This window comes from Rhincodon typus, chromosome 22 (assembly GCF_021869965.1).
Source record: "Rhincodon typus isolate 14 chromosome 22, sRhiTyp1.1, whole genome shotgun sequence".
Classification (NCBI taxonomy): Eukaryota; Metazoa; Chordata; class Chondrichthyes; order Orectolobiformes; family Rhincodontidae; genus Rhincodon; species Rhincodon typus.
The window spans coordinates 2,208,256-2,228,045 of NC_063353.1; the positions used below are offsets into that span (position 1 = coordinate 2,208,256).

At 41.3% G+C, this 19,790-nt stretch overlaps 1 protein-coding gene across 1 annotated transcript in view; it reads left to right on the forward strand.

Moving 5' to 3' along the window:
* LOC109925683 (cyclin-dependent kinase 17) overlaps positions 1 to 19,790 on the forward strand; it is a 168,786-nt gene that overhangs the window by 139,940 nt on the left and 9,056 nt on the right. The window contains exons 13-16 of the mRNA XM_048610554.1: positions 5,107 to 5,204; positions 6,007 to 6,112; positions 7,182 to 7,224; positions 7,327 to 7,417. Coding sequence (XP_048466511.1) covers positions 5,107 to 5,204; positions 6,007 to 6,112; positions 7,182 to 7,224; positions 7,327 to 7,417 — 338 coding nt within the window. The remainder of the gene's footprint in view (positions 1 to 5,106; positions 5,205 to 6,006; positions 6,113 to 7,181; positions 7,225 to 7,326; positions 7,418 to 19,790) is intronic.

Sequence of the window (19,790 nt, forward strand, 5' to 3'; positions counted from 1 at the left end):
CCTCATTTGCCAATTCAGTTGATCCAGATTTGTTTATGCCCTCACTTAAATTTTCAAGAATAGTCTTGAACCTACACCTCTCTCCCTTAAACTAAAAAACATAAAACTCGTTCAGCCATTCTTTGATTTGGATTATTGTTGTTGCTTGTTCTGATATTCAGTGAACAGTATTGTTTTGTTTGCTAACCAGACGAATCATACCTTACATAAGTATGTCAGGGTAATAGAACAGAATGCAGAACGTGGTGTTACAGCTACAGGAAAGGGGCAGAGAAAGATCAACTCTCATATCGATGTCCATTCATAAGTCCAATAACAATGGAGAAGGAGCTGTTCTTGAATCTGTTGGTATGTGTTTTCAAACATATGTATCTTCTGCTCGATGGAAGAGGATGGAACAGAATATAACCAGGGTGGAAAGGATCTTTGATTATGTTGGCTGCATTCCTAAGGCAGTGTAGATGGAGTCAGTAGAAGGAAGGCTAGGTTTCATGATGGAATAAGATGCGTTCACAACTCTGTAATCTCTTGCAGTCTTAGGCAGAGCAGTTGCCATACCTAGCATCTACTTACGATGCTTTGTGTGGTGCATCTATAAAAATTGGTAACAGTCATTGCAGACATGCCGAATTTCCTCAGCCTTCTGAGGAAGTCGAGGTGTTGGTGTGCTTGCTTGACTGTAGTGTCAACATGGATGGGCCAGGATAGATCGTTAGTGATATTTACTCCAAGGAACTTGAACTTCTCGAGCACCTCCACCTCACCACCATTGATACAGACAGGGACAATTCCGCCATTCCTCTTCCTGAAATCGATGACCAACTCCTTCATTTTGCTGACATTGAGGGAAGAGACTGTTGTCTTGACACCAGGCCAATAAGCTGTCTGTGTCTATCCTCTACTCTTGTCTTATTGTTGTTTGAGATCCAGTCCACTACAGTGGTATCATCAGCAAATTTGTAAATGGAGTTAGAACTGAATTTGGCCACACAGTTGTGAGTGCATAAGGAGTAAAGTAAGGGGCTGAGTACGCAACCTTGTAGTGTTGAGGATTATTGTGGAGGAGGTGTTGTCGCCTATCTTACTGATTGCGGTCTGTGGGTCAGGAAGTGAAGGATCTAATTTGCAGAGGGTGGAACAGAGTCCTCGGTCTCAAAGTTTGGAAATGGGTTTGATTGGAATTATAGTGTTGATGGTGGAGCTAAAGTCAATAAATTGGAGTCTGATGTAGGTCTCCTTGTTATCCTGATGTTCCAAGGATGAGTGTAGGGCCAGGGAGATGGCATATGCCATGGACCTTTTGCAGCAGACAGTGAGAAGTTGAGAGCAATTGGATGACTCTGCCTTGTTCTACCTCAGGAGGAAGCTGTAAAAGTTACTAGGCAGCTAAATATTGGAGTCAACTCTGTGGAAATATCTGGGAGCAGTGGGGGCTCAAGAAGAAGCAGTGTGCCACTAACAGCTCAATGCAGCTGTGAGTGAGGGTCAAGAAAACCTAGAAGTTGTATATCATGCATCTGAACCAGATTAAAGCTTACAGACAGTATTAGCTAAGTGAAGTTTGCAGTTTCAGGAAAGTAGGAGTTGTGCCTGTGATTAAGTACTAGAATGCAATTTTGAAAATTCAGGGGAATGTAGGCAAAGGAATGGAAAGTGAAATAGCAAAATGTAAGCAGTCTTTGAGGAAATCCGTGATGGAGTGGCTTTTGAGGGAGTTTCAAGACCAGGCTGTCAACAGCATTTGAAGTGCTCTTTGGGGTGTTGAAGCATAGTTCGTCTGTCATCCATATTTGCCTCGTATTAAATTTAGGATCTTAGAATGTAAATCATAACTATCTTGTATACTCCTAGTCATACAGCACAGAAACAGACCCTTCGGTCTAACTTGTCCATGTCAACCAGACATTCCAATCTGACCTAGTCCCATTTGCCAGCATTTGGCCCACATCTCTCTAAACCCTTCCTATTTATATACCCATTCAGATGCCTTTTAAATATTGTAATTTACCCACCTCCACCACTTCCTCTGGTAGCTTATTCCATACATGCACCACCCTCTGCATGGAAAGTTGCCCCTTTTAAATCTTTTCTCTCTCAGCTTAAACCTATGCCATCTGGTTTTGGAATCCACTACCTTGGGAAAAAGACCTTGGCTATTCACCTATCCATGCCCCTCCTGATTTTATAAACCTCTATAAGGTCACCTTCAGCTTCCAATGCTCCAAAGAATAAAGCCCCAGCCTATTTAGCCTCTACCTATAACTTGAACCCTCCAGCTCTAAACCTTTTAAAAGTTCTACATCGTGACGGAATCAAGGAGACAAAATACTATCGCTATTACAAAGTGAGTGAATTGGAGAGAAATCAAATATTGTTTGTGTGGAAATTGCTTCAGGTTTCTTGAGCAGAAAATTGCTACCGCTAATGAGAGAGAATAGACCGGAGGAGCTGAAGAAGAACAAAGGAACATGAATGTATGTTAGGATAAATAGGGATGCAGCTGAAATGAGGGAATGATAGTTTGCCAATCCAAGACATTCTTCAGACTTTGGATCTGTAGTACATTATGATTATAATGATCAAAGTTTTATAGAACTCTATGTAGAGCACTTAAATATGTATATTTGAATAATATCTCCCCTTTACCAGAAAAATCTAAAATAACATTTATTTTAAATGCATTTTTCTATACTGTAGATGATTAACTATTATGTTACATGTATCATTTGTAAATAAATTTGGACAGACTTTAAAGAAACATTTTACTCTAATTGCGTTTACTTTTCAACTGTTCTACTTGGGCTTTACAGAGTGCAGCTAAAAGTAAAAAGGTCAAAATTTCACTTTATAAGACCTATGTTTTCCTTAGTGAAACAGTTGTGAAAACAGTCATATGAGAAAAATGTGTTGATGGGAGCCAAACTGAAACGTAAACCCTTTCCTTGGTCATTAAAGTCCAAGTTTGGCGCCAGCTAATAACACCACCTTTTCACTTGGTTCTCAGTATAGATTTATTCATTAGATTTTGGAATTTTAAGCAAAAAGGCTGATTTGCAGCATTTTTACAATACTGTTTCCTATAAAATAATGTTAAACCTTTTTATTAGACATGAGGTCCATGTTAAGTGAGTCAGCGCTGGCAAGGAACTGATAGCCAATTCTATTGGTAGGTAAAAGCAAAATACTGTGGATATTGAAATCTAAACAGCAAGTGCTGGAGAAACTCTCATCCCTCTGTGGAGAAAGAAAGGACTTCACATTTCAAGTCCAGTATGACTGTTTGCTGGAACTGCAGTATCTAGTGACTCAGTATCCAGTATCTCTAGCCATTAATTGATACCAAATTGAGTGAAACGAATTGGATGACGACTGACATCTGTGAAACTGTGGACCTCTGGAGGGAATCAAGATGCATCGTCCACTCAGCATTTTGGACCGGAGATTGCTGCAAATGTTTCAGCTGTATCTTTTGCACTGAGCCTGTACTGTCAATGTGGCAGGGCTGTGGAGCTGGTATAATCTTATAGCACACAATATTATGCTCCACTTCATGCATTCAAAGACCATCTTCTATGTCATCCCAATTCATTTGGATCATTAAGAGCTCCATCACTACCTAAACTTGCTGAAAAAGAGAACCCTCCTCCACAAACTCTCATTCTTTGCTTGTCACTTAACTTCCAAACCATTTTACTTTCTGGTTCTTCAGAGTCTATTGATAGTCGCGTAGGTCAAAAATATTGGATCTTCCACTTACATCATTGTCTCTCCAGTAATGACTGCCTTCTCATTGCGTGATCTAAAAGAAGTAACCTTCTGTATTAATGAAGACCAGAAAATCCATTATGTCTTTCTCTAGAATCCCTTGAAAATGGTTAAATACGGATCAAAGTCATAGAGATCTGCAGCACAGAAAAAATCCCTTTGGTCCATCAACTCTGTACTGGTCATAAAGCAACCACCTAATATTCTGAATCCATTTTCCAGCACTTGGTCTATAGCCTTGTATGCCTTTGCATGGTTAAAGTGCATCCAAATATGTATTAAATACTAGGAGGGTTTCTCCCTGTCCCATCCTTACTGGCAATGATTTCCAGATTCCCACCACCCTCTAGGTGAAAATGTTTTTCCTCACATTCCCTCTAAACCTCCTGTCTCTACCTTAAACCTATGCCTGTGATCATTGCTTCCTCCACCAAGGAGAAACATTTCTTCCTATCTATCTTGTCTATCTACCTCATAATTTTATACATCTCAATCTGGATACCCCTCTGTCTCCTCCGTTCTAAGGAAAATGACCCCAGTCTATCTAATTTCTCTTCATAACTAAAACTCTTGAGCTTAGGAAACATCCTAGTAAATATGCTCTGCACTCTCACCAGTGCACTTATATTGCTCTTATAATGTAGGTTCCAGAACTGCACGCAATAATCTAGCTCTGACCTAACCTCAGTAATAAATATAAGATGGCTGGACTGCTACTGTGAGTGGTCCAAAATATACAGCAGGAATATTGGGCCTCCATTCTCCTTGTGCATAATTTGTAAGTTAATATATGCAGTGCAGAAGTGCAATAAGATAAAAGACTGAACAGTTTGAATCCAGTTATACACCAACATTGCGTCTTTACCCACCAAGAAAAGCTAATTTTGTACTAGAGACATACATGTGTTAACATCTACAGTTTATAACACAACAAAGTAAAAAAGCATGGAATGGAAACAGGAAACTGCATTTCTGATCTTGTAGGCATTTTTCCAAATTAGCAAGAATTACAGATTTAAGGTAATGTAGGAGCAAGAAAAGGTTGATGACAAACATTTCCCTCCAAACATTTCCTATTCATGTACTTATCCAAATATCTTTTAAACATTATAACTGTATCTGCATCCACCACTTCCTCTGGAAGTTCATTCCACATAAGAACCACTGTCTGTGTTTCAAAAAAAACTGCCCCTCATGCCCTTTTTTAAATCTTTCTCCTCTCTCCTTAAATTTTTAGGAAGATGCATGTTAGAGGGTAATTTGTATATTTAAATTCTAGAATACAGCTCTGAAAGATTTGCTTGCGTGAACTAAAGCATCTTGTGCTTTCAATTTTTCCAGGGGCGTCGGATGTATCTTCTATGAAATGGCATCAGGAAGACCTTTGTTTCCTGGTTCCACCGTCGAAGATGAATTGCACTTGATTTTCAGGCTACTAGGTAGATTGGAAATTTAATTGTAAATGTAACAAGTGTTGATTCTTCGCCTAAATATTTTTGTATTCCTAACTAGAATTTTTCTTTTCTGTATGGAATCCTAGAATCATTATGGCACCAGAGAAGGCCATTTGATCTAGTGAATCCATGCCAGCTCTTTAAAGCCATCTAGTCAGTCATGTTCACCCGCTCTATTTTTGGAACCTTGCAAGTTAATTTCCCTCAAGTACCCATCCCAGTTTCCTTTAATTGTCTCTATTTCTACCAGTCTCGTAGCCAGAGAGTTTCAGGTCATTCTCACTCACTGCAGTCACTGTAAATCTGAGTCCCATAATCCTTTCACCATCTGCTAATGGGAACACCTTTTCTTTATCTACTGTCTCTAAACCTGTCATAATTATGCACTACTGTCAGATCTTCCCTCATCTTCCTTTTCTCCATGGAGAGCAATTCCAGCTAACTTTACAGATAAATTTCCTCATTTAATAAATGATTTTTATCATGTCTAATGTTACCAATTCAGAACAAACTACACAAAGAGTGTAAATTGACTAAGCAGTGTGTGATATTTTTTTAAAGGGTGTTTTTTGGACAGTTCTTACTTGTGGTTAAATGACTATTTCTATTTTCATGTGCTGTTTAAACATAATTCAAACGGCACAATGTGCCACATCCATGTGCTGGCATCAGTCATTTTGTTGAGCACATGTTTACAAAAAAAAGTGAAAGACCTATGAAATCTTAAGTTCATGTTGGTATTTTCAGTGAGTTTCTGCATTACACTAATGGATTTTATTTACTACAGGAACACCTACAGAGGAGACATGGCCAGGCATATCTTCAAATGAGGAATTTAAGGCTTACAACTTCCCTAAGTATAAGCCACAACTTATAATAAATCATGCACCAAGGTACTGGTAGTCAATTGCATTGAGTAATTGGGTCAGATTAAGTATGCAATGAATTATGATTCGTATAGTGATTGCTATGGACAGAAAATGTGTGAACTGCAAAAGGTGTAGGTGTTTGGGACTTTACAAGTGCGTGCATTGGAGACCAATTTGGATGTTCTGTGGGGGGAAATGACCATGTGTAGTACAGTTTCTTCAAGTGGATAAATGCAGTACAATTGTATTTAGTCATGGAAAACGTAAATATGTATATGCTGTGCAGAGTTATCCGTTGAAGGTTTTATAGTAGAGGGGAACCTACTATCATATTGGATAAGTACAGAATGACAATTAGTCTTGTGACAACACAGTAACTTTATGTAGTTTGTTGGTGAAAGTCTAAGATATCACAGCAGTTTTTAAAACCTTACCTTTACTGAAGTAAAGGTATTAAATGTCCTCTGTATGAAGACATTAGGTTGACATTTATAACAGTTGATTTCTTAAAGTTGCTAAATGTCATAATTGTAGAATTAGATAGGTAATCTAACGGTAATGATGGCAAGACTTGATTTAATGCAAAAAAAACCATGTTCAAGAGAGATTTAGTGACCAGGAATTTTTTTTTTACACAGTATGGAGAGTGCTCAGAATTGATTCCAAATTGGTTGTTAATGTTGATTGGCTCTTTTAAAACAAGAAATATCTGTGTGAATTGAAAATTAAAAAGATTCCATGCTAGTGGGAACATGGATTCATCGGCTGTGGTTAGACTGGAAGCATATTGTAATGTTTGGATAAACATACTTCATTGCCTTAAAGGGATTTATGTGTAATTGTACAAAGCTTTATCTTCCTATGGGCTTTTTCTTAAATCAACATTTGATTGTCTCCCTAAACGGATTAGAATTGATAGAATCCATGTCTGGATAACTTGTGCATGTGTTATCAAGATAATCTATTTGTTACACTTACGTAAGTGAAGCTGTCAGTTTGCTTCAATCCTGGCAACATATGCAAAAGATGTACACTATAAGAACAGAAATGTGTTATGTAACTCCGTCAGTTTGTAACTTGCATTTTCTTATAGGTTGGACACAGATGGAATTGATCTGTTATCCAGCTTTTTACAAGTAAGTTGTATAATTGAAATGTTGCTAATGCTTTCATTATAGTTTTTTTTAACAACAAAGAAAAGTTGCTTTGATTTCAGTGGTACCTTATCTACTTTGCAGTACCAGGCCAAGAAGAGAATTTCTGCTGAGGACGCCATGAAGCATCTTTACTTTAAAAGTCTTGGAACAAGGGCACACACTCTACCTGATGGTAAATCATTCACTGATTAATATGCAGTAATCAATTTTCAATGCTGTTGTAAGGAATCATAACTCAGTATAGATTCCAGGTAGCATTTTGTTTGGATAAGATAAGATAATTTGAACACAAATGAAAATTAGATTTTCCTTTTAAGGTTGAGAATTCTGTCCTTATTTTTAGGTTTTTTTTAAAATTCTGAATCTCTTTTCCCACTTTAAATGTGGGTATAGGAATTTATAATTGAAAAGCTTCAACAACAATTGTATACAGATGCAGATTTTGCTTGTTTGTGCTCTCTGCATTCTCTTTCGGTGCTGCCTGCCTTTTCTTTCCCCTGCTCTTCTTCTTTAAGGTGAGAGGTGTTGTGTCATTTAACATGCAAAGGCAGATAAAGGAAATATGGAATTAAATTGGAACGGGAACCATGGGGAAAATGTTATCTTTCCCACATCACTTTGCTTTCATCAACTTCCCAACTCTATCACGTTACTACTTCCCATTCGCCTTCCTGGCGTATTTTCTTCCATGTGAGCCACTTGTTCACCACTAGTATTTTCTCTGCATGCTTGTTCAAATGTTCACTTTGGCCTTCATTTTCATCAACTCCCACTAAGGACAGATGAGAGGCCAGATAAATTTCTCCCTAATCTACTCCTTCCCTCCCTCTCCTACCATATCATGTAACCTAGTTCCCTCAGAAGTACTTTGGTTACTTTTGTCATGACCATAGGTAAATACCTAAGTACTGTGGACGTTTCCAATTTGTAAATCCAAAATGTGCTTGTTTAAAACAAAAGTTAATACATCAAAAAGAAAATGCAGATCAGATGCCTGTCTGGAGAGAGAGAGACACCCTTGGAATGTCATGCATAAAGATCTGAAGTGAACTTCAAGCAACAGTCCTTCAAAGAGGGAAGAGGCAAGTCAAAACAGACTGGACTGCGATCATAAAGATAATGAGAAGTTGACGACTCCCCTGCTCAACAGCAACCCACTGTCGATTATGCCCCAAACTGCAGGATCATTATTGTGGTCTTTGCTTTGGGACAGGGGTAAAAAAATTAGTTTAAATGCTGTTGAAGTGTGTTCGTGAGACTGAGGTTCCTGCATGCGCATGTGCGGTGGGGTGTGTGTGTGCGTGTGTGCAGTAGGATTAAGGTTCTCGTGTGCATTCTAATGAGACGTGGTACCCATATGTACTAGCCTAGATTTGTGCTTTAGTGTGCTCTCCCTTAGTCACCCTTCATTGTAGGTAGTATCTTTTTTCCCTCTCTGACTTTAAGGTTTTTGCGTAAGATTTGTAGCTCAGGTTGTGGATACTTCATCATAAGCTGCACTAATGATGTTACACAGAAGGGTAATGAAATGTCTGCAAACTAACGAACCAGCTCGGTGAGCAAACCAACCACAGCTTTCTCCCTGACTTCTAGAAGCCAGCTAGCTAACAAGCCAGATAAGAGGAAAAATTACAACCAAAGGAATCGCTTTCATCTTGAATGCTGGAATTGAAAAGGAATCAAAACAACAGAATCATAACAATCTGTAAAAATAAAAATCTTTGGTATCGACTCTTCAACAAGCAATGTCAACACGACCAGTATACTACACTGCAACAGCATACCATTCAACTGTCCACTCTTTGCGAACAGCTCAGAGTTTTTTTTTCAACTTTTATCTTTTCAAACTCACTCTCCTATTATTTACAATCTCTGTGTATTTGTGTTGTGTTACTAATTCTTCTCATGCTCAGTATTTAATAAACTCACTTTTTAACTGGGCATTCTTGAGTTAACATTTTCTCCTTTTAAAACATAACTTCATTTAGTTCGAGAAGAAACCTATCCACAAGGGGATGGGTGAATAAAGAAGTAGAGCCAGTTTAACCCTCTTCACCCGGAAGCTTAATGATTTGGGGTGTCCTGTCTGAAACTGTTTTGGGGAATTTTGCCCAGGATCTGACTGCAATGTTTTCAAAATTCTAATTTGAAGAACCAAATTGAAATGTGAAAAGAGACTTCCTGTTGCTTCATTTTCTTTTCTCTTGTGTCTTGCTTCTCTTTTCACCTGTCTTGAAGGTGAAACTGCCAGCATTTGCCATTATTATTCCTCTCACAAAGATCATATCTTTTTCTTTTTGAGGTTTTTAAATTGTGGACAGAAATGAGAAAAGAAAAAGGACCGGGATTGCAGCACAGTTTGAAAGCAAGGTGCTTGTTGCTCATTATTAATGCTGTTTGCACAGCCATGGGTCACTTGAGTAGTTGCAGATGAACAGGAACCTAAGGGCTGTATGCAAATGGACCTTTGGCAACAAATAACAGATTAGGCTAGTGACCAGTTCCTAGTGACAAAGGCCTTCTGCCTGACAACAGTTATATGATTGGTTCTGCAGTATCTAATGACTTGGGACTGTGAACAAGATACACGGATGCCTTCAGGCCATCATCAGCTTTTTATCTCTCTCGCACTTTCTCTCTCTCTCCCCCCAGTCCCTCCATCTCTCTCTCCCACTCTGTCTCCCGCTCACACCACCCCCCAACCCCCATCTTTCTCTCGTGCTCTTGCTCACACTCTGTCATGGGCGCGCGCTCTCACACTCTTTCTCACACTCGCTCTCACTCACCCGCTGTCTCTCTCGTACTTTCACTCTCTCACTCTCCATCTCACTCTAATACTTTCGCTCTCTCTTCCCCCGTCACTCTTGCTCGCCCTCCCTCTTCCCCGCCCCACCCATTTTCCCGCTCACTCTTTTCTTGCTCACTCCCTCTCTCTCTCTTTCCCCACTACCCGCCCACCTTGCGCTCCCTCTCTGATTCCTTCATTAAGTCACTTTAAACCTGCAGAAAAGCACTTTAAACCTGCAGAAAAGCACTTTCTATTTCATTCTGCAGTTGCTGTGAGCTGAGATTTGTAATTAATAAGCCAGAGACACTTCCTAAGTAAACCAGCACCCTGTACCTCTTGTACAGAGAAACTATCTGGAGGAGGACAACTGAAAATCAACATTCTGACCATTGCAACAATCATAAGAATTATCTCAGTAACCTTTACGAGCAAGAATCACTGAACTCCTTTCCCAGTGTATTTCTCTCTGTTCATAACTCAAATTTTTTTCCTGTCTGCGTGTGTGTGTGTGTGTGTGTGTGTGTGTGTATGTAAAAGGAGGAGTTTATAAGGGGATCAGAGTTACATACTGATTGTTCGTAATTGTTTACTTGTAACTAAGTCTAATTACTTATAATAAATCGTAATTTGTTAAGTGCAGAAGTCTGGTCCACGTTTTCTGTCAACTAGGGCCTAAAAGACAGGTAAATTGGGGAATTCTGTGAACTTTTTAAAATCTTTAACTTTAGTGATGACTCTGGGAATAGAGGAGCTTTATTGTCAGCGTACTGCTCCAGAGAATCGTGACACTATGAAACTGACAACTTTCGGTGGACTTTCAGACAAACAAGGAACAAGAGCTGGCCACTCAGCCCTTTGACCCTGCTCCACCATTACATAAGATCAAGGCTCATCTGATTTTAACCTCAACTCTACCTTCATGCATATCCCAATAATCTTTCATCCCTTTGTTAACCATGAATCTATCTATCTCTACCTTAAAGATCATTAAAGATATTGCATCCACTGCCTTGAAGGGAATTCCAAAAATGCTCAAGCCTCCGAGAGGAAAAAAAAGTTTCCACATCCTGTCTTAAATTGGTGACCCCTTATTTTTAAACTATAACCCCTGGTTCTAGATTTCCCCAGAAGAGGAAGACATCTTTGTCATCCATCTGGTTAAGTCCCCTCATGATCTTATATATTTTAGTGAAGTTGCCTCTGACTTTTCCAAACTCCATTCAGGCCCACTCCCTCTAGTGTTTCCTCATGAGGCAATCCGTTTCTTCCAGGTATTAGTCCAGTAAACCTGCTCTGAACTGCTTCCAATGCATTAACATTAAGTATGGCGACCAGTACTGTACATATTCTAGTAGCTATCTCTGATCTTTCCTGATTACTTGCTGTACCTGCAAAATAAACCTTCTGAAATTCATGCATTAAGGCACCCAGACCTCTCTGTAACCTCTCTCAATTTGGATAAAATGCTTTTTTTATTCTTTCTGCCAAAATAGGCAATTTCACACTTGCCCATTTGTACTCCATTGACCAGACTTTTTTTCCTACTCAACCTTTCTATATCCCTTTATAGACTCCTTTTTACAATTGAAGTTCATACCTATATTCGTTTCATCAGCAAATCTAACGTCCATACCTTTGATCCCTTCATCTAAATCGTTTATAAGAATTGTAGAGTTAAGGTCCTTGCACCAACCTCTGTGACACCACTCATGACACCCTGCCAGCCTGAAAAAGACCCATTTATTCCAAATCTCTGCTCCATGTTAGCCAGACAATCTCCTATCCATGCCAGTATGTTGCCTCCTACATGTTGAGCTTTTATATTCAGCAGTAACCTTTGATGGTGAACCTTTTCAAATATGCTCTGGAAATCAAAGTCCAATCAATCTACTGGTTCTCCTTTATTTATAGCACAAGCTACTTCTTCAAAAAACTCCAATAAACTAGTTAAACATGACTTCCCTTTGACAAAACCATGTTGTTGTGGGGGAGGCAATGGCCTAGTGGTATTTTTTTCTATTCGTTTGGGGGATGTGGGCGTCGCTGGCTGGCCAACATTTCTTGCCCATTCTTAGTTGCCCTTGAGAAGGCAGTGGTGAGCTGCCTTCTTGAAGTGCTGCAGTCCTCTTGCTATGGGTTGACCCACAATGCTATTAGGGAGAGAATTCCAGGATCTTGACCCAGCAACAGTGAAGGAACAGCGATATGTTTCCAAGTCAGGATGGTGAGTGACTTGGAAGGAAACTTGGAGGTGGTGGTGTTCCCATATGTCTGATGCCCTTGTCCGTCTAGATGGAAGTGGTTGTGCATTTGGAAAGTGCTGTCTGAGGATCTTTGGTGAATTTCTGCAGTGCATCTTGTAGATAGTACATACTGCTGCTACTAAGCGTCGGTGGTGGAGGGAGTGGATACTTGTGGATGCAGTGCCAATCAAGCAGGCTGCTTTGTCCTGGATGGTGTCAAGCTTCTTGAGTGTTGTTGGGGCTGCACTCATCCAGGCAAGTGGGGAGTATTCCATCACGCTGCTGACTTGTGCCTTGTAGATGGCAGACAGGCTTTGAGGAGTCAGGAGGTGAGTTACTCGCTGCAATATTCCGAGCTTCTGGCCTGCTCTTGTAGCCACTATGTTAATGTGGTGAGTCCACTTGAGTTTCTGGTCAATGGTAACCCCCACGATGTTGATAGTCGTGGATTCAGTGATGGTAACACCATTGAATGTCAAGGGATGGTGGTTAGATTGTCTCTTATTGGTGATGATCATAGCCTGACATTTGTGTGGCGCAAATGTTACTTGCTACTTGTCAGCCCAAGCCTGGATATTGTCCAGATCTTGTTGCATGTGAACATGGACTGCTTCAGTATCTGAGGAGTCACGAGTGGTGCTGAACATTGTACAATCATTGGTGAACATCCCCACTTCTGACCTTATGATAGAGTGAAGGTCATTGATGAAGCAGCTGAAGATGGTTGGGCCTAGGACACTACCCTGAGGAACTCGTGCAGAGATGTCCTGGAGCTGGGATGATTGACCGCCAACAAGCACGACCATCTTCCTATTTGTCAGGTATGACTCCAACCACCGGAGAGTTTACCCCCGATACCTGTTGATTGGCTCCTTGATGCCACACTCCGGTCAAATGCAGCCTTGATATCAAGGGCTGTCACTCTCTCACCTCACCTGGAATTCAGCTGTTTTGTCCATGTTTGAACCAAGGCTGTAATGAGATCAGGAGCTGAGTGGCCCTGGCGGAACCCAAACTGAACGGGTTATTTCCGAGCAAGTGCTGCTTGATAGCACTGTTGATGACACCTTCCGTCACTTTACTGATGATCAAGAGTAGACTGATGGGACGGTAATTGGCCGGGTTGGATTTGTCCTGCTTTTTGTGTACAGGACATACTTGGGCAATTTTCCACGTTGTCTGGTAGATATCAGCGTTGTAACTGTACTGGAACAGCTTGGCTAGGGGAGCGGCAAGTTCTGGAGCATAAGTCTTCAGTACTATTGCAGGAATGTTGTCAGGGCCCGTAGCCTTTTCAGTATCCAGTGTCTCCAACTATTTCTTGATATCACATGGGGTGAATCAAATTAGCTGAAGACCTGTAATGCTGGAGACCACTGGAGGAGGCCGAGATGGATCATTCACTCAGCACTTATGGCTGAAGATTGCTGCGAATGCTTGAGCCCTGTCTTTTCTACTGATATGCTGGGCTCTTCTATCATTGAGGATGGGGAGATTTGTGGGGTCTCCTCCTCCAGTGAGTTGTTTAATTGTCCACCACCATTCACGACTGGATGTGGCAGGACTGTAGAGCTTAGATCTGATCCGTTGGTTCTGCTGTTTGGCGAGCAAGTCATCCTGTTTGGTGGCTTCACCAGGTTGATACCTTATCTTCAGGTATGCCTGGTGCTGCACTTGGCATGCCCTCCTGCACTCTCCATTGAACCAGTGTTGATCCCCTGGCTTGATGGTAATGGTTGAGTGGGGGATATGCTGGGCCATGAGGTTGCAGATTGTGCCGGAGTACAATTCTGCTGCTGTTGATGGCCCACAGTGCCTCATGGATGCCCAGTCTTGAGTTTCTAGATCTGTGCAAAGTCTGTCCCATTTAGCATGGTGATAGCGCCACACAACACGATGGAGGCTGTTCTCGGTGTAAAGGCGGGACTTCGTCTCCACAAGGACTGTGCGATGATCACACTTACCGATACTGTCATGGACAGATGCAGCTGCAGCTGGCAGATTAGTAAGGATGAGGTCAAGCATGGTTTTCCCTCTTGTTGGTTCCCTCACCACCTGCAGACCCAGTCTAGCAGCTGTGTCCTTCAGGACCTGACCAGCTCAATCAGTAGTACTGCTGCCGAGCCACTGTTGGTGGTAGACACTGAAATCCCCCAGCCAGAGTACACTTTGTGCCCTTGCCATCCTCAGTGCTTCCTCTAAGTGTTGCTCAACATTGAGGAGTACTGATTCATCAGCTGAGGGAGGACGGTATGTTGTAATCAGCAGGAGGTTTCCTTGCCCATGTTTAACCTGAAGCCATGAGCCTCCATGGGGTCTGGGGTCAATGTTGAGGACTGCTAGAGCAACACCGTCCCAACTGTATACCACTGTGCCACCACCTCTGCTGGATCTGTCCTACAGATGGGACAGGACATATCCAGGAATGGTGATAGTGGTGTCTGGAACATTGTCTGTAAGGTATGATTCTGTAAGTATGACTATGTCAGGCTGTTGCTTAACTAGTCTGTGAGACAGCTCTCCAATTTTGGCATGAACCCCCAGATGTTAGTGAGGAGGACTTTGCAGGGTCAAGAGGGTTGTTTCTGCCATTGTCTTTTCTGGTGCTTAGGTCGATGCCAGGTGATCTGTCTAGTTTCATTTCTTTGAGACTTTGCAGCGATTTGTACAACTAAGTGGCTTGCTAGGCCATTTCAGAGGCATTTGAGAGTCAACCACATTGGTGTGTCTGCAGTCACATGTAGGCCAGACCAGGTGAGGGTGGTAGATTTCCTCCCCTGAAAGACACTAGTGAACCAGATGGGTTTTTCCGACAATCAACAGTGGATTCATGGTGATCAGTAGATTCTTAATTCCAGACTTTTTTTTAATTCAAATTCCACTATCTGCTGTGGTGGGATTCCAACCCGGGTCCCCAGGACATCAGCTGGATTTCTAGATTAATAGTCTAATGATAATACCACTAACCTGATAATACCTATCCTGTCGCTGGACTGTTAATCCAGAGACCCAGATCACATTCTGGGTATCCGGGTTCAATTCCACCACGACAGATGATGGAATTTGAATTCAATAAAAATCTGGAATTAAGAATCTAATGATGACGTGAATCCATTGTCAATTGTCAGAAGAACCCATCTGGTTCACTAATGTCCTTTAGGGAAGGAATCTGTCATCCTTACCTGGTCTGGACTACACGTGACTCCAGACCCGCAGCAATGTGGTTGACTCTTGACAGCCCTGTGGGCAATTAGGGATGGGCAATAAATGCTGGCCTAGCCAGCGACGCCCTCATCCTGTGAATGAATAAAAATAAGTTGGCTCTGCCTGATTACCTTGAATTTATCCAGTTGTTCTGTTATAAATGCCTCTAATAATAGCTTCTGGAATTTTCTCTCTGACAGATGTTAAACTAACTGGCCTGTAGTTTCCTGCTTCCTGCAACTATCTCTGTAGCTACTTCTTGTAAGATCCGAGAATGAAATCCTTTGGGACCTGGGGACTTGTCAACTTGCAGTTGCAGCAATTTACTGAAGACTACTTCCTTCATAATTGTAATTTTCTTGAGTTCCTCTCTCCCTTTTAATTCCTGATTTACAGCCATTTTTGGGATGCTACTTGCATCATTTCTGGTGAATACCAGCACACTATATCTGTTCAATTTGTCTCCTATCTCTTTATTCTCCACTGCTAATTCCCTTGACTCATTTTCTATGGGACCAACGCTTGCTATGTTAACTCTTTTTCTGTTTTAAATATCTGAAGAAACTGTTTTATATTTTTGTCTATCTTCCTGTCATTCTCTCTTTCCAGTAATCCTTTGCTTTTATTTATATACTGTCCAATCCACTGACCTGCCACCTATCTTTGCACAATTATGCTTTTTTTCAACTTTTAATACTATACTTTTAAGTAATCACAGATGGTGGGTCCATCCCTTAGAATTTTTCTTATTTGTACGAATGTATCTATTCTTTGTTTTGTGGAATATCCCCTTAAATGTTTGCCACTGTATCTCTATTGACCTATCCCATACCCTAAATTCCAGTTCACTTTTGCTAGCTCTGCTTTCAGGCCACGTAATTGTCCTTGTTTAAATTCAAAATGGAAGTGTTGAACCCACACTTCTCTCCTTTAAACTGTGTGTAACATTCAGTTGTATTATGGTTACTGCAGACCAGGGTCACTTTCCCTGTGAGGTCAGTAGTTAGTTGTGTCTCAATGGTCAAAACTAGGTCTAGTGTTGGCAGCAGTCTGGTTGGTGCCATAACATGCTGGTCTTGGGAATTGTCCCAAAAGCATTCAATGATTCTCCATCTAGATTTCACTTTCTTATCTGATTTTTATAGTCTATGTGTAGGTTAAAATCCCCCCATGACAATTGCTGTACCTTTCTGACATGCTCCCAGTTTTCTTCCTTAATATCCTGTTCAACCATTTGGTTGTTAGGGACCTGTACACATTTTCCATAAAGTGAACTTTTGCCTTTATCATTCCTCATCTCTATCCAGACTGCTTCTATCTTGGTTTCCTGAATTTAGGCATTCCCCCTCAATTGAGCCATGGGCTGGCACGGTGGCTCAGTGGTTAGCACTGCTGCCTCACAGTGCCAGGGACCCGGGTTCGATTCCACCCTTGGGTGACTGTCTGTGTGGAGTTTGCATATTCTCCCCATGTCTGCGTGGGTTTCCTCCGGCTCCGGTTTCCTCCCACAGTCCAAAGATGTGCAGGCTAGGTGGATTGGCCATGCTAAATTGCCCATAGTGTTCAGGGATGTGTAGCTTGGGTGGGCTATAGGGGGATGGGTCTGGGTGGGATGCTCCGAGGGTCGGTGTGGACTTGTTGGGGTCAAGGGCCTGTTTCCACACTGTAGGGATCCTATGACCCTATGATATGTAGGCCAACTGAACAGTACAGATCCCATTTTCCCAAGTATTGGTGTCAATGTCCCGCAAACTGGAACCCACTTCTCCCACACAAGCCTTTTAGCTACGCTTTCATCTTTCTGACCTTGTTTATTCTATGCCTGTTTGCTCATGTAATAATCCAAAGATCGCTGCCTTTGAGGTTCTGCTTATTTTTGGTATCTGGTTCCTCATAGTAGCAATGCAGAACCTCTTTCCTAGTTCTACTTATGTCACTGATGTCTACATGGACCACAATAACTAGATCCTCCCCTTTCCACTACAAGATCATTTCCAGCCCAGATAAGACATCCTAAGCCCTGGCACCAGGCAGACAACAGAACCATGTGGACTGTCACTCTTTGCTGCAGAGAGCAGTGTCAGTCTCCCTGTCTGTATTGTCCCCTATTACCACTGTGCTCATTTTCACTCACCCCACTTGAATGGCTTCCTGTACCATGCTACTGTGGTTATTTAGTTCATCCATTCCACACTCCCCACTCTCATCCAGAATAGTTGAGAGAACCTCTAACTTGTTGGACAGTTGCAGAGCTGAAACACTTAATGTCTGTCCTCTGGGTCTCCATACCTGGTTCATTTACAATCACACCCTACTGACCCTGACCACACCACAGACTATTTAATTCTAAGAGGTGTGACTGCCTCCTGGTTCAAAGAATCCAGGCAACTTTCCCTTTCCAGATGCATCGCAGTGCCTGTAGTTCAGCCTCCAGCTCACAAAACTGAGCCAAAGCTGCTTCAAAATACTTTCAAGCACTTGCTATAGATATGTTTACCCCGGATCACTGTGGTATCCTTGAGCTTCCACATATTGCAGCTTTGACAATATCATCTGTATTGTCATTCTTAATGAGATTTTAATTAATCATTTATTTATGTTGTTTTTTATGTATTATATTAGTTTTACCACCAATGTGTATTCTGTGTTAAAACTTGAGAAGAGAATATGCTTCGACCATTTAACAGATAAGCAAGTGTCTGTGTCACATCTGATGTTTGGTTTGAGCTTCCAGCCTTCAAATCCCCCTTTCCGATACAGCTAATTAACTTATAGACTTCCTGTGATGACTTCTTACCTTTTTCAACAAGAACTGACTGCAGGCCACACTTTCCAGTCTGTTTCACTGTGCTGCTGAATATGGGTCACTCTTTCCAGTCTGCTTCACTGCCATGCTCATTGGGCCACACTTCCTAATCTGCTGTACTGTGATGCTAACAATGGACCGACCTTGCCAGTGTGTGTCACTGCAATGTTGACTGCAGGCCACTCTTCGCAGTAAACTTCACTGCATTGTTGATTGCAAGCCACTCTTTCCAGTCTAAACAAAGCTGAAATCCGTGAAAGTCTAGAAGTTGTTGTCATTGATTAGAAGAGAATCCCTACAGTGTGGAAAGAGGCCTTTTGGCCCAACAAGTCCACACCAACCCTTGAAGCATCCCACTCATCCCCATCCCCCTATAACCCACCTAATCTACACACCCCTGAACACTATGGGCAATTTAGCATGGCCAATCCACCTAACCTGCACATCTTTGGACTATGGGAGGAAACCGGAGCACCCGGAAGAAACCCACGCAGACACTGCGAGAATGTGCAAACTCCACACAGACCGTCGCCCAAGGGAGGAATTGAACCCGGGTCCCTGGTGCTGTGAGGCAGCAATGCTAACCACTGAGCCACCGTGCTGCCCCAGATTCGACTCTTCTCCATTGGAATACACTGTTCTCGAGTCTGCAGTGCAATAGAAATCACTGAACTAGCTAGAATTTATCCTTTTAAACTATTGGTGCCACTGTTGGAAACCTTGAAAAGTTGGCCTTGGTGAATGTAGCTTAAGTGGATTTTTAAATGGCATGTTAAATTAATTATTAATGCTGTAGGCCTTACAAGCTCTGAAAAATTTAACGATTGTGTAAAATGAGAAAACATTCAAGTCAAAGAAACAAAATTAATACTGCTGATATTTCAGATTCCACCTTCAAGTCTATTTTTGTAAAATGATATTTCAGATCTATTTTCATTGTTTGTATATGTCCCAGTAATTTATTTTAGTTGTTTAATCTAAGGTTGTAAAATTCAGTACACTTTATTTCCTGGTTTGTAGTCTATGAGAATCTGTCAACATAACCGAACACCATTAGCAGTCAATGACATCACTGTTGCTGGACATTTAGATGTCCCATGACATGGCACCAGATTGAAATGGGAAAGAGGAAATCTGCACCATAGAGATCCTTGCGGGTAACCTTCTTGAGATTAGCGGTGACCATGAAATCCAAGTCTGTGTCTCACAAGAGTAAGCCTTTAGAATTGACCTTTTATACAGCGCAATAATTAAACAGATTCAAAATGCAACAGCTTTGTTTTTGAATTGATAGAATATTACATGTAGACAGCAGTCTGTCCTCTCCTTTTTCCCCTTGTGGCTTGGCTTTTCTTGCTCTCTTGCCTTCCTTTTTCACACTCCAGAACAATGAGACCATAACCATTTATGAGTGAAACAATGAAGTACATCTAACTTCCTTTTAAGCAGCATCCTATCAATTTGTCACTCTTGATAAACCAGCAAAAATTATATATCTCCTCTA